Here is a 14,992-nt window from a genome sequence, read left to right as displayed (position 1 = left end):
GAGATCGGTGGTCTTAACTTCAACCGTGACTCCCTTTCTCCATACCAAACCCAATGTGCCAGAAACTTGGGCTTTTTACTAGACAGCAGTCTCAAATTTGACAAACAGATTAATGCTGTTGTTAAATCTTGTTTTTATCATCTTTGCCTTCTTGCCAAAGTTAAGCCCTTTTTATCCATGAACAATTTCGAAATGGCCATTCACGCATGTGTGTCATCTCGCCTGGACTATTGCAACTCACTTTTTGTTGGTGTCTCTCAGTCCTCTATGTCCTCTATCTCGTCTTCAGCTATTGCTGCCAAACTTCTTACAAGGAAGCACAAGCACGATCATGTCACACCTTTTACACGCACTACACTGGCTTCCTATCAAATACAGGATTGATTTAAAAATTGTATTGTTTGTTTATAAAGCCCTTAATAATCTAGCTCCACAATATTTAACGGATCACCTGCTCCCATACACTTCCCCCCAGAACCTTGAGATCTTGTGAGCTTGGCTTACTCATGGTTCCCAGATCAAGACTTAAAAATCGACTTGATCGCGCCTTTGCCACCATTGGCCCGAAACTCTGGAATAGCCTTCCATTGCATGTTAAAACTGCGCCATCTATCTATTTTTAAAACCAGACTCAAAACACTTATTTTCTCTTGCTTTTAATGTTCCTTTATTGATTATTCTTATCTTATTTTTGATTATGTTGCTGAATGTACTGGTATACTCTTGATTTAGTCATCCTATCTGCTTGTACAGCACTTCTGTGGTTTTTAAACATGCTATATAAACATTGATTGATTGATTGAGACTACTGTAGAAACAACATTGCAAATTCCATGTAAGTAGATATAAATAGCTCATTCTTAGGTAATAAAAACATAACGCTTCATTATGTAAGGTCTTTATACACATCTGAACACATAGTTTAGTAAATCTGGCCCTTAGCCTTAACTATGTATCTTATTATTGTGTTGTTGACTGTATAAGAAAATAACCCCCACAGAGCGGTATACTTCATAAAATGTTCACTCACAAGAACAGACGCCAACCTCATAACGTGGCTGGTCTTTGGAAAAGTCGCAGTACAAGCTTTTGTGCGGGTCACAGATGTCCCTCTCATTGCATGATTCCCCAATTTGTTGTGCACATGTTTTGCAGCATCCACAGCCATCCAAAATGGAGCTGACACCAGGGGCGCACTGCACTCGGACGCCACATTTACACGGCCAGCTACAGAATTGCCTCCGTTCTGCCACACCTGTCCCTCCTCGCTGCTTCTGCTGGGTATCAGCACCCTGAATAAAGCAAGAACACTCTTGATTGTAAAAGTTTATCACACACACATACTGTGTAACTCTGATTTTATTAATGCTATGTGAAGTCAATCACAGATGACACAGTCTGACACATACAGTACATAAAAAGCATTAGCGATTGATCATTATATTTTTACTGGGATCAATGGCTCCATGGGCTGTCTCACCCTAACCAGTGCCTCTTTAAATACTGTGGTAATGTCATTTTCTGACTATTTTTGTGAGTTTGCCAGCAAATCCACAAGCTTTCCTAGCAGGTGAAAAGTCTAATCTGAATGTCAACAAGCCAGTCCTTTATACGGCTTTACTGACTGCTGTACTGTTTTAGCAGTGTGTGGAAGAAAAACACTAACCTTTCCAGATGCCTTGACAGGGTCTACACTGTCTGAAGGCAGCAAATATATCACAAATATACTACAGTATCCCTCAAGCAGGGCTTTTTGAAGTGGCACACTTAAGCACTACAAACTGTAAGCACTTCAGTTTCCATTTTTTCTCAATTTCGGTAGATTATGTTTAGGACAAGAGTCTTACTGATGGTACTCAACAATAGAGGTAATACAAATGCTTTAAACTGGTTTAAGTAAAATACAGTTTACTAGCCTATATTAGTTTTTTCAGAGCTTAATGTTTTTGAACCATTACTTCGCAGAACGTTCTTGATATAAAATGTTTTTGTTTTCCCAAAGATGTCTGCACCACAGAATTTTTAAAAACTAGGCTACTATTTTCAGTTTTCCAGCAATCTCCTCATCTTCCACTGGTCAAAAAATAAACAGACCACTGCCCTGAAATCACACCTTTGGTTGAGTAAGTGTAAGACTGCTTGGGATTCTAAAACAAACAGAGCAATGTTCTGATAACACCACAGTCTTAGCAAAATCCACCTATAGTACAAAATGACCTACATATAGTTTTAACATAATAAACAAACACCTGTTTATAGATCAAATATATAATTAATTAATTACAACTCAAATAGCACTTTGATACAGATTACAATTTGCTATTATTCACTAATAATAAATTCTGCTGTATTTTCCAAATCTTAGTTCATCAAATGTTGATTAGTTTGTTTGCTCCAAGTGTAATAACATTAGAACTATGCTGTGACAAAGACGTTTCTCTGTACTGTAAGGTTTACTACAGACTCATCTTTAACAATTCCCTTTCACAAATGATTCCGGGGTCACCAGAGGTCACAACAAAAATGTAAAGTCTTTTTGTCAAGTTTACAGGGTGAGTTTATTCTGCGAGAGAAAAATAAAATCAAGAATTTGCATGGCAAAGAAGAACATCTCTATTGAAGCTTCGTTGTAGAAACGTTGTCACACTGTTTCATAAACAGAATCTCACATACAAGAAGAGTTTATTGCATCAACAGCTGACAGAGATAAAAATAACCATTTTGTCACAACACCTACTGTATGTTGTCAACTTTTAGACACACTTAAGGTGACATCAAACAGTCATGTAAAAAATCCAGAAAATCGGAATGTAACAAAATTGCATTTTATAAAGGCGTATTTCACAGTTAATATTCACAACACATTACAGAACCTCAGTCAGCTTGGTTAGTCCAGTAACTGTATTACCACAGAGAATGAGCATACTGTTTATTTTAGTTCAACCGATGTACAGTGGCCCTTAGACACACAGGGATGCTAATGTCTAGTTCAGCATTAATGGTGAGGAGAGAATTGATACAGTGGCCCTTACCTGACTCAGAATGAGCACCGGAATACAGAAAAGTAGCGACAGCATCATATACGTCTTGCAGAGGAGTTCTGTGCACCTAGAACGAAATGGAGCAGAAGCGTGAGAAGGAGAGAGAGGGAACTGACTTGTCTGAGAGGTATACAAAGCTTCCCTCTGTCTGTTCTCCAAACGCACCTTTCCCTTAAAGCAGTTCACACAGATCTCCATCTCATTTATTCCACCCTCTCTCTCCCTCTCTCAAGATTCAAGATTCAAAGAAGCTTTATTGGTATGATAAAACAAATTTTACATCGCCAAAGCACAGGAAATTTTAATTAAACAGTCTGCACAAATACAGATTAAGATCAAAAATAAAATAAAATAAAAGTATAAAGTATCTATATATCAATATAAAGAGAAAAAGAGCAAAGTATTGATGACAGTTCTCAGTGAGGTTGACAGGATCCTGTCATATAGTTTCCGTTTGTTTATGATGTGTCAGCGTTTTGTTGTGTTGTGCTGGTTGTTCTTTAGGTTTGATCTTATTGGGTTTTCTACCAGTATATATGAAATCTTGTCCCTTTGTTGAAACTGGTTAAAATCTTTGTGGAAGTTTGTAAACTGAGGGAAGAATGTTTCTCTGATGTGTGTATAGTTTGGACATGAGATGAAAAAGTGCAGCTCTGTTTCCACTTGATTCTGTGTGCAGTGTGGACACAGTCGCTCTTCTCTTGGTGTCCATGTCTGTCTGTGTCTGCCCATCTCTACTGTGAGCTCGTGATCACTGAGTCTGTACATGCTCAATACTTTTCTTAGTTTAGCGTCTGATACGCATTTGAGGTATTCTGCCAGTTTATATTCTCTGTTTAATGACAGATAGCTGTCATGATATGTGGTGAGACACAAGGACAGAGGACCCAGGTGCAGACAGCGGGTAACGGGTTAACAAGATGTTTAATAAATAATAAAGACAAAACCAAAAAACCCACGAGGGGGTAACATAACAAAACAAGGGAATATAATAACATGACAAGACAGGACTAAGACTAACTAAACATACACAAGAACTACAGTTAACACTTCACATAATTTACAAAATGACTACACTAGACTAACCTTGACAAGACACAGGAACTTACACCACACGAATCAAAATGAACCAGCACTGGAGAGGGTGAGAGAGAGGGTGTGTGGAAGGCCATAAGGGCCAAAATTACCCCTCTCCACATGACACATGGGGTTCTGTCATGATCCTGCCACTAGACCACGAGAAACATGACATGATGCGGCAGAATCATGATAGATAGCATTCCAATTTACTTCACTGAGCTGTTGCTTCTGTCCAGTGTTTGAGATATTTCTCTTTTTGTGTTTTTATGATTTGGTTTAGTCTGGCTGGGGTTTGGAGTTGGCTTGGACATGTTTTGGGTTGTAGAGTTAGTTCTGAGATCAGTTGGATGAAGAGGCTTCTCCCTGGGTTCAGCTCTTGATGGCTTAAGGCTTTGTGATGGAGTGTCTCTGTATCGCTGTTCTTAAGGTGAGTGTAGAATTTTATAGCTCTTTTTTTGTATTTTAATTATTAGAGGATGTAGTCCTAATTCTGCTCTGCAGGCGTTGTTTGGAGTTTTTCGCTGTACCCGTAGAATGTTTTTACACATTTCTGTTTGCAGAGTCTCTATTGAGTGTTTGTCCCATTTGGTGAACTCTTGGTTGATGAGAGGGCCCCAAACCTCACATCCATACAGCGAGATTGGTTCTATAATTGATTGGATTATTTTCAGACAGATTACAGTTGGAATGTCAATTTTGATATTCTTTTTGATGGCGTAAAAGGCTCTCCGTGCCTTGTTTCTCAGTGTTACTAATGTTTATATCAAGATATGTGTAGTTTTGGGTGTGTTCTAAGGGGATGTTGTTTAGTTTGAAATTGTGATGTTGGTTTTGGCGACTGGGCCTTTTTTGGAATATCATGATTTGAGTCTTTTTAAGGTTAACTGAGAGGGCCCATGTTTGACAGAAAGTGTGCAGGGTGTCTAGATGTTGTTGTAGACCCTCTTTTGTGGGTGACAGCAGCACCAGATCATCTGCAAACAGAAGGCATTTCGCTTCAGTTTCTAGTAAGGTGGGACTGGGTGCTGGTGACTGTTCTAGAGCTCGAGCTAATTCATTAATGTATATGTTAAATACTGTAAGACTTAGACTACAGCCCTGTGTCTCTCCACGACTCTGGGAGAGAAAGTCTGTGTGCTTGTTGCCGATTTTAACTGCAAATGTGTTATTCGTGTACATTGATTTGATGATGTTGTAGGTTTTTCCTCCAATGTCGCATTGAATCAATTGAAGAAAAAGCCCCTCATGCCAGATCAGAGTAAAAAGCTTTTTGGAGGTCAACAAAGCATGAGAAATGCTTTGTCTTATTTTTGTTGGTTTCTTTGTCAATTAAAGTACGAAGAGTGAATATATGATCTGATGTTCCGTATTTTGGTTGGAAACCGATTTGGCATTTTCTCGGGATGTTTCTGTCATTTAGATAATGCAGAAGTCTGCTGTTAAGAATGTAACAGAAGAGTGTAACTATAAGCTGCTGTCTACACATATTCCACAGTAATTATTAGGGTCGAATTTGTCTCCGCTTTTATGGATTGCAGTTATGAGACCTTGTTTCCAGATTTTGGGAAATATACCTGTACTAACGATGATATTAAACAGTTTAAGAATGGCGAGTGTGAGTTTTTGGTCTGTGTATTTAATCATCTCATTTAGGATACCATCGATACCACTTGCTTTTTGGGATTTAAGTTTTCGTATATTATCGCATAGTTCAGCTAGTGTAATTGGAGATTGTAAAGGGTTTTGGTAATCTTTAATTGTTGACTCTAGAGTGCATAGTTTGTTGTGTAGGGTAGTTTGTTCGTGGTTCTTGTTTATGTTACTAAAGAGATTTGAGAAGTGGTTTATCTATACGTCTCCGTTCTGAATGGGTAAATCTTCATGGTGGGATTTATTAAGTGCATTCCAATGTTCCCAAAAGTGGTTTGTTTCTAGAGATTGTTCAATTGCTGTTAACTGATTTTGTGTATCTTGTTTCTTTTTCTTCCTTAGTGTGTCCTTATATTGTTTTTCATGGTAGAGTTGGCGTGTATTTACATTGTCTGCATCTCTATGTTTCTGATTTGATAGAATTCTTACTTTTTTTCTAAGGTTTTTACAGTCGTTGTCAAACCATTTCTCATTACAGGATTCTTGTTTGGTTTTGCATTTGTGGGTTTTAGGTTAGATGGTGTTGCAGATATTGTTAATATTTGGTTTATCCTATCTACTGCTAAAATTTACACCTTCGTTATTGTGTGGGAATGGTGTATCTAGGAATTTATTCAGTAGGTTTTTAAATTTTGGTTCACGAATTACGCTTTGTGTATGTATCTTCACTATTTTGTTTCAATCTGTATGTCTTCTGATAATGGGGGTGATGGGCTGACTGTGAACGCTCTGAGAGAGTTTGGATTTAGATTGGTGATGAAATAGTCTACTGTGCTGTTACCTAGCTTTGAACTATAAGTGTACCTACGAATCTCTTCGTAGTCTGCCATTGACCACGTACAGACCCAGTGTACGACAAAGTTAGAGAAGTTGTAATCCATTTTTGTTTGTTGTTTTATCATAGTTTTGTCTCCCTGTGAGTGAAGTGTGTGTCTCTCTCTCTCCTTCTTACCTTCTACATTTCTTACTCTTCTCACACCTTGTTGGGTCTATTTCCGATACACCGAAAAAATTACAATACGGGTTCATTAAAAACCCGCCTTAAGAGGCATAAATCATTATTGCTTAAAAATGTTAAAGTTTTGAATCAACAGTATATTGGACAGTTGGCTGGATTTTGTTCATTATTCACTCTTCCATTAAGCAATTAGAATATTGGTTAGACCAGGGGTCTTCAACGTTTTTCGGGGCAAGGACCCCTTAGATGAGAGATGCATGGAGCAGGGACCCCCTTATACTAAATGTGTAAACGGAGCTATTTAAATAGAAACAACCCTATTGTCACAGCAATATGTGACCCTGGATCACAAAACCAGTCTTAAGTAGCACAGGAACATTTTTAGTAAAAGACAAAAATACATTGTGTGGGTCAAAATTATCGATTTTTCTTTTATGCCAAAAAAATCATTAGGATATTAAGTAAAGATCATATTCCATTAAGATATTTTGTAAATTTCCTACCTTAAATATATAAGTGAGTGGATGGTCTGCCACAGTGCCCCTGATTAACAACTTCAAAGGCAATTTTCTCAATATTTTGATTTTTTTGAGCTCTCAGATTCCTGAGTTTTAAACGGTTGTATCTCAGCCAGATATTGTCCTATTTTAACAACTCATATATCTATAGAAAGTTTATTTATTCAGCTTTCAGATTATGTAAAAATCTCAATTTCGAATAATTGACCCATAAGAGTGGTTTTGTTGTCCAGGGTCACATATTATGTTAAGACATTACATTAGCACTATTATGTTATTGTTGCACATAGGCTAAATACTTTTCTGTGTATTATTTTTGTTTTTAATATAGATTGCTTGATTATTTTAAGAGATTTGCAGCATCAAACGTTTTCATTTTACTGTGAGATGGACAATTAAACATTTATTTGAACCTTAGTTTTTATTAAGGCTTCAATGAGATGACTGACCCTGGTTAATGGCACAAAGACTATTCTAGTGAAGGTAGGGGATGTCTCTGGATGCGAAAGAAATTAGTGCAGATTTTATGCATTCTGTTGTAAAATCTGGCCGTTATATTAAGTGTCATTCTTTTTTTTCTTCCGCTTCTTCCACTAATAACAAATACGTTCAAAAGTACAGGACAGTAACAAAAAAAGGTACAAATAACACTTACAAATCCAGTAGCAGGACCGCTAGGTTTCCATCCGTTTTGCAACCTGTTGCCTCTTGCTGCTCGCGCCACAATTTCTGTTGATAACATTTAACTATGAAAAAGGTTTAGAGACAAATATTATTTTACGCAGATATCACATTTGTTACCTGAAGATTATGTTCTTCATTTTGTCACAACTAACATTTTGTGTTAAATTATTTGTAATGATTTTTTAAAATAATTTAATAACAAATAATTTGACAAAATTTCTTCAAATCTTGTTTTCTGAAAAATCCAAATGAAGTGAACTTATGCTTAAAAGAAGGAAAACGTTTGCAATGTGCTAGTAGTACAATTATACTTTATTAAATGCCAGATGTTCTTACCCCATTGGCAGATAAGTTTGCTTGATTTTAATACATTTTACAGAGAACAAGACTCTTGATTACCTTTTTTATTTTCCCTCCAAGACAAGACATCTTACAATATCACAAATCATTTGTGTCTTAAATATCCCATTCCACCTAAGAGATTAAATATCTGAGTTTTAAATCACCTCATGTTCTCAAAGTACACGTAATACTTGCAAAACTAGGTGTGATCACGTGTAGTGGTGTTATGCCCTCTTTTGAAAGGCCTTCTTGGATAACACTGTCAGTCCAACACTTTAAATTTGATCTTACCTTCTGCAAAGAGCAAGCAACACTCATATTTATCTTTTTGTCAACTTTTAAATGTTTTATCTTTTTGCTTAGATTTGACTTTATTCAAACCTTTTCTCTTTGGTATCAGACTTATGTTTAAAGAAAGCAACCAGTGGCTCATAACTAAATAAAAAGTGTGTGTGAGAATATGATTCGTGTGGCGTGAGGTGCTGAATGTGGAAGCAAAATATGAATGTTACACAAACACTCACGTGCCAAGTGCATGGCAATGCTGTTACACAAGCAGTGGCTTTGTAGCCAGGATGGCAGGTGAGTAAAACACACTCTGACTTCTTTGATGAAGTGTGACTACTGCCAGATGGCTTCTTGCCGACTACACACACATACATAAGCACTGGTTAAAGAGACTTCCCCCAAGAAGAAATTAACATTATGCCTTTCATAACTACCTGCATACAGAATAAGCTTAAACCCACAGACAGACACAGAATCAAGGTTCATTTTTTATATTTTGAGTACATTGAGTAAACAGACTTTGGTTTAAGAGAAGATTTTTAGCAATAGAATGTTGGTCTGTGAGTCATACAAACTTAAATTGTCTTTATGGGGCCATTGGTCCTTTTGGAGCTTTTTGGAGGCATGGTCATCTTAAGTAATAATATGGGGGAACTATTTCTTGAAGAGAACCACACAGAGATCTACTTTTTTTCATTAAAAATCTGCTCATACAGCTTACTGCTCTTTCGCAACTCTTGCATAAAGTGTACATGCTAAGTCTTGCCACATGGGGGCACTGTGAATCTCATTGCATAATTTCGTTACATGACAGGCTTTTACAATATCTTTAAAATGAAGCAGCGTCCGGCTTTTTAAGAGTTATGGAAGTGGCCAGCAAAGGCATTTTTCACAAATTCATTTGATTTACTTGCATGCCACACGTGTTTGACATGAAGTGTTTTGTGTGTTTTTTAGTTTGACGTTTATGTATGATATATTATCGTATTTTCTATTAAGTAAAATAAAAGAAAACATCTTGAATAAAGCTTAAAGACTGCGCCACGATTTTACCATCCCATATGTTTTATACAAATAAACTATATAAATTAAACATAAAGAGTACATAAATACAGTTATACATTTTTAAAGCATTTGTGAAAAGCTTTTCTCTCTCATATTTGCCAGTTGAGTTAAAAATGCCATTGTTCACACTTGGGGGCAACCAATCAACTTTAGACAACACCAAGGTCATTAGTAGATTTTGACATTGTTGGGGACGTAAAATTGGTCTGCAGCATTGTCACTAGTTTTAGCACAGTTTTCTTGACTTCTTTAAACAATATATTTTAATAATATTTTCTATAGTTTTCTACTGTGCTTCATTGTTGTCAGTCTCGTTGCTACACTATCTATTGCTGTCTACAGCAGGATCAGTTTCCTTAGAAATACACCAGAATATACAATGAGCCACTCAGTATTAACTACTGTATGTTCAACTGCATCTACAGTCTGGCTAAAAACTACTTTTATACGTACATATTTATGCCTACATTTTTTAAACTACTGTATATGACTGAGTGCTTAATAGACCTCTATAACAATGCAACCTTATTATAACTTTAATATAATGCAGTAAATGCACAACAAATAACATAACCATGTTTTAAAAGCCTAATCGCCTCTGGTTCTCTACCTGGGCTACAGTTTGGCTACAGCCGCTTCTGCCACCTAATAAAATGACGCAATTGGTGTTGCATGGCATCTGAACAATTCAAAGCTCTCATTTTAAACACACACTGAGAAACTATTCTGTAGATTCTCAACCTATTTATAACAGAACTGAATTTCACAACTAACATACTATGTCATTGTTTGACCTCATCTCTGACCCTGCCTCCCCACAACATGACAGGACTGCTTCTGTCACCTGAACTGACAAAATAACGCATTAACGGATTCCATATGAACACATTTATGGCTTAGACATTGATTGCTTACTATAATTACTACAAATGCCATAAACAAAACCATTTAAGAACAAGTTTAAGTGGCTTACTTTATTTTGTTATACAATTATATCATGTTCATTATATACATTTTATATTGCCTAAAACATAACCCTCACACAGCAAAACATCACTAGTTAGACAGAAACATAATTTGGATCATAACTTGAAAAAAAATGCTTATTAAAAATAAGCGAAATAAGCCCCTTCAGTGTGATACAAGACCCTCCGCTTCGGGTCCTGATCACACTGTCGGGGCTTATTTCTGCGATAACAACCGGCTGCCTGTACATTATCCCTTACTTATTGCAGATGTTATTATAATAAATGTAATCTATAAAATAGATGTGAAAGTAATGGAGCATTCGCAGAGGGGCTACATTGTTTATCAAAATAACTAATCCCACTGACATTAGTGTGCTGCTGCACAAATGAACATTTAAATCTCATAAAAATGTGATTAATTGCTGAAAAAATAAAACCACAGACTAAAAGTTAAAAACAACATTATGTGCAAATAACCATAGAATTGTGTACAGTAAAATAAATAGGTCATGATGATAAAATGTTAATAAATTAATTTCTTATTTTTTTAAATATGCCAGCTTTGTTGAGTCAGCATTTCTAATATTAAGGTCTTAAAGTAAAATCATTAGGAACTACTGCTTTACTGCTTTGCATCGATTATTTATTATCCATTGACAACCTAGATACAACATTCACAAAAAACTACTGCTGTTGTGACCAGAACTGTTTTGGGAATTGAATGTCATGTTTAGAGCAGTATTACCTACTAAGAAACCTCACACCTTTTCAACATTTATGCTACAAGTCTTAACACCTTTTAAACGTAATTTGCCTCAAGGGGGATTCCTGAACTGTCAATCTTATTAGAGATTCTTTTGTAATTTTCCTGTTGGGTGTCATTATTTCATCTCTTTAATTCTAAAAGACAGGTCAGAAATGATATTTTTCAATATAATATGAGATACAGTATGTATACAGTACGGGAATATAATCTATATGTATAAGAAAGGGTATATTTTTTCATTGGACATTCCAATAGAATTTTCCATTCCGAGGATTTCTATTTTTCCAAAATCATTCAAATAGGTTGTTTGCAATCACGTGGTTTTGATGACGCGTGATGTGCCAATGGAGAGCACCAATTGATTTTCTATATAGGAATTCACTATCAAAAACTCAAAAGACTATGTTTAACAACATAAACAACGACCAGGCAAGGCAAAAATCAAAATCAAATCAAATCAAAAAGGCAAAAAGATTTATGTTCTCAGTTTGTCGCTGCCTTGAGCCACGTTATGTGGTGTCTTTATAATGAATTTCTATGAAGAACAAGTTTAACATAAGATTATTGTTATCCCCCGGAATAAGTGCTTGTTCTTTTAACAAACAGCTCCTCCCGACCACATATTCTGGTGTACAAGCCACTTTTATCTCCGTTTCTCAGTCAATACTCTGAGGGGAAGCCGGAGGGCATCGAAGAGGACCAGGGCTGCTGGGAAGCAGACGGTGCATGGGACTCGACGGCCGAGGGCGGCCGAGTCGCGGCGGGGGAGGATATGCCTTTGTCTGCTTCTTTACTGTCGAGAACTGCTGCTCGACAGTATCACTGAACAGCCCCCCCCACCCTTGCGAGATGGGTGCATCGAGAAAGCGGACCTTCTCGGCGTCACTCACCTGTGCAAGGCTCGGCCAGAGGTGTCTCTCATGGACCACAAGTGTGGACATCGCCCGACCCAGAGCCTGCGCGGTCACGTTGGTCACCCGTAGAGCGAGGTCGGTGGAGGCGCGGAGTTGCATAAGCGCTGGGTCGGTCTTACCCTCATGGAGCTCTCTCAACGCCCTAGCCTCAGGATGGCCATAGCGTGGAGAGAGGAGGCAGCTTGGCCCACAGCAATATAAGCTCTCGACACCAGAGATGCCGAGACCCTACATGCCCCGGACGAGAGTCTAGGCCGAGCCCTCCCAGGTGGCCATCGTCTGCGGGCACAAGTGCACCGCGATGGCACACTCCACCTGGGGGAGATCAACGTATCCTCTAGCTGCCTCACCCTCGAAGGTAGAGAGGGAGACAGAACTTGTTGGACGTGGACTCGCCGAAAAGGGGGCGTTCCAGGCCTTACTAAGTTCCTCATGCACTTCAGGTAAACACGGCACTGGGGGGCGGGCGCGGCTTGGAGCCGCAATCAAAGCCGAGGCACCATGTATCCAGCCGCGAGCGCTGGGAGAGGCAGTGCGGGCACTGCAGCCCAACGCTCACGGCGGCCCGGGAAAGCATGGCTGACATTTCGACGTCAGCTTCTTCCTGGGCTCGACCCCCCGAGGGAGGGAGCTCCAAGGAATCGTCGGAGTCAGATGCCATTAATCACCCTCCGATGCTGCAAGGGTCATATCATCATCACGCACCATTTCTGAATACGTGGTGGTGGGACCGTCTCATGGGGAACGGTCAGACCAGTGGCTGACGGATTTACGCTCACAGTAATCCTCATATCACCCTCGCTGCTCGCCGTAGCGGACGGCAGGGCCGTAGCAGGGTCGAAAGGGTTTTTAATGAAAGAGACGCTCGCGTTTGCTAGATACTCGCTTAGGCTCATGTGTAATCAGAGTTAAGTGTTAACGCAGTGTCTTCTGAACGCGAGCATCTCTTTTATCATAAACCCTTTCGACGCGTCTGCAGCAGGCACATATTTTGACATGATGCGTGATGCACATAGGTTCACGTGAAGTGCTGAACACGTATTTTGAATTCCTGCTTCCCCTGAAGAGGAGGCACCGATCGCCACTGGTGGGAATCTATACAACACAAGTCGAAACATAGTAGCGTTAGCTTCTGCTCTTCAGCAAGCACCCTGTGTTGAAGTGTCTGTCTTGTGTGTCCATGTCTGTTCAGTCAGGTTTGCATTTTGCTAGTGATGCGACAAAGTTATGAACTGTTCAACTTCATGTAAATAATGAGCGACTTGTGAAGATGAGGGATCTTCTACAAATGGGAGTAAAGTAGTGGAGCTAACGTCATCAATCTCTCATCAGTTACTGCAGTGTTTGTTTATATCAGTTTTTTAGGACAACCACAGCTAGGAATGCCTTCTAACAACCTCATAGTAAGAGACTGGCAGTGTAAACGCAAAGTAAGAGTGAAAAGACAGTCACCTTTTGGCCTGTTGCACATGAGCACCCAGCAGTGGTGACTCAGAACAAGGGGTTTGACGGATGAGTCCCTCACAGGTTGGGGAGCAGTGATGGAAGGCCGCTTGGCGAGAAGTCTATGGACAGATCATCATCTCTCATGGCACATAAATTGCCTGGAGAGGCTGTTTCTTCTCCCAGATCTCAGAGACTATCGTGTTCTTACACACACAGAAAATACATGTACTGTATGTCTGTAAGTGGTTTCTTATGAAAATCACCAGGTAGGCCTGAGATTGCACCCTCTTTGCGAACCAGTGCATCAGGTTCTTTTATGGTCTTAGAACAATGTCTTATCTCTAAGGGCGATGCACATTCTTGGAGATCAGAATATGGGAGTAAGTTCAACCCCAACTGGAGCTGTTGAAGCTGTAGGTGTGCCCCCTGAGGGGGATCAATAAAACCTGCTTGCAGACAACAGACCAAACTGAATGTATGGTACCACTTTATAATAAGATCTCATTCATTAACTAATGCATCAGGTAACATGAACTAACACTGTGCAATATATTTTTACAGAGTTAAAAGTGATAGTTGTTTTTAAAAATGAATAAACCCAATTGTCGATTAAATGAATGCATGAAAATGTTCACATTTGATCCAACAGTTAATTCTTCAGGGTTAAGTCTTTTGCTCCAGTTTTTCACAGATACACTGTAGGCACCTTCATTATTTAGGGAAATCTAGGGCTATCAATTCATTTGATCTCAAACAAGTAACAGTAACCCAATGGCTGCAGGTCTGTACCACACCTCTTATGACACTCCAGGCCAGGGGTCGGGAACCTTTTTTAACCAAAGATCCATTTTTCCAGTTTTGGTTCATTTATTTTGGCAAAAGAGCCATTGCAAAAACAATATAATCTTTCAATGTCTTCAATACTATTAATCAGAATCAGAATCAGAATCAGAAGAGCTTTATTGCCAAGTGTGCTTGCACACACAAGGAATTTTCTTTGGTGTTGGAAGCTTCTAGTACAGACATTCAACACAATGACAATACAATATAATACGATTTACAGTCTAAAACATTCTAAATTGTGCATATATAAAATAAAGACTATTTTACAGAAAATGGGGGATAATAACATATAAGAGACATTGTACAGGGTAGTATATAGTAGAATAAACATAATAACAGATTGTATGTACACTTGTGCAAATGGATAATTTAGTAAGTGGAGGTAGTGTTATATACATGTATACATAAGATGTAGATATAATAAGGCAC

At 38.5% G+C, this 14,992-nt stretch overlaps 1 protein-coding gene across 2 annotated transcripts in view; it reads right to left on the bottom strand.

Moving 5' to 3' along the window:
- The window catches only part of ccn6 (cellular communication network factor 6), a 29,344-nt gene that overhangs the window by 11,731 nt on the left and 2,621 nt on the right, over positions 1-14,992 (bottom strand). For both annotated transcript variants that reach the window (XM_057352832.1, XM_057352833.1), the window contains exons 2-4: positions 7,903-7,976; positions 3,033-3,108; positions 1,031-1,292 (exon numbers count right to left, since the gene is read on the bottom strand). In XM_057352832.1, coding sequence (XP_057208815.1) covers positions 1,031-1,292; positions 3,033-3,108; positions 7,903-7,976 — 412 coding nt within the window. The remainder of the gene's footprint in view (positions 1-1,030; positions 1,293-3,032; positions 3,109-7,902; positions 7,977-14,992) is intronic.

This window comes from Triplophysa rosa, linkage group LG15 (genome assembly GCF_024868665.1).
Source record: "Triplophysa rosa linkage group LG15, Trosa_1v2, whole genome shotgun sequence".
NCBI classification, from domain to species: domain Eukaryota; kingdom Metazoa; phylum Chordata; class Actinopteri; order Cypriniformes; family Nemacheilidae; genus Triplophysa; species Triplophysa rosa.
The sequence above is the reverse complement of the archived record's forward strand: the minus strand, read 5'-3'. Positions and strand labels throughout refer to the sequence as shown.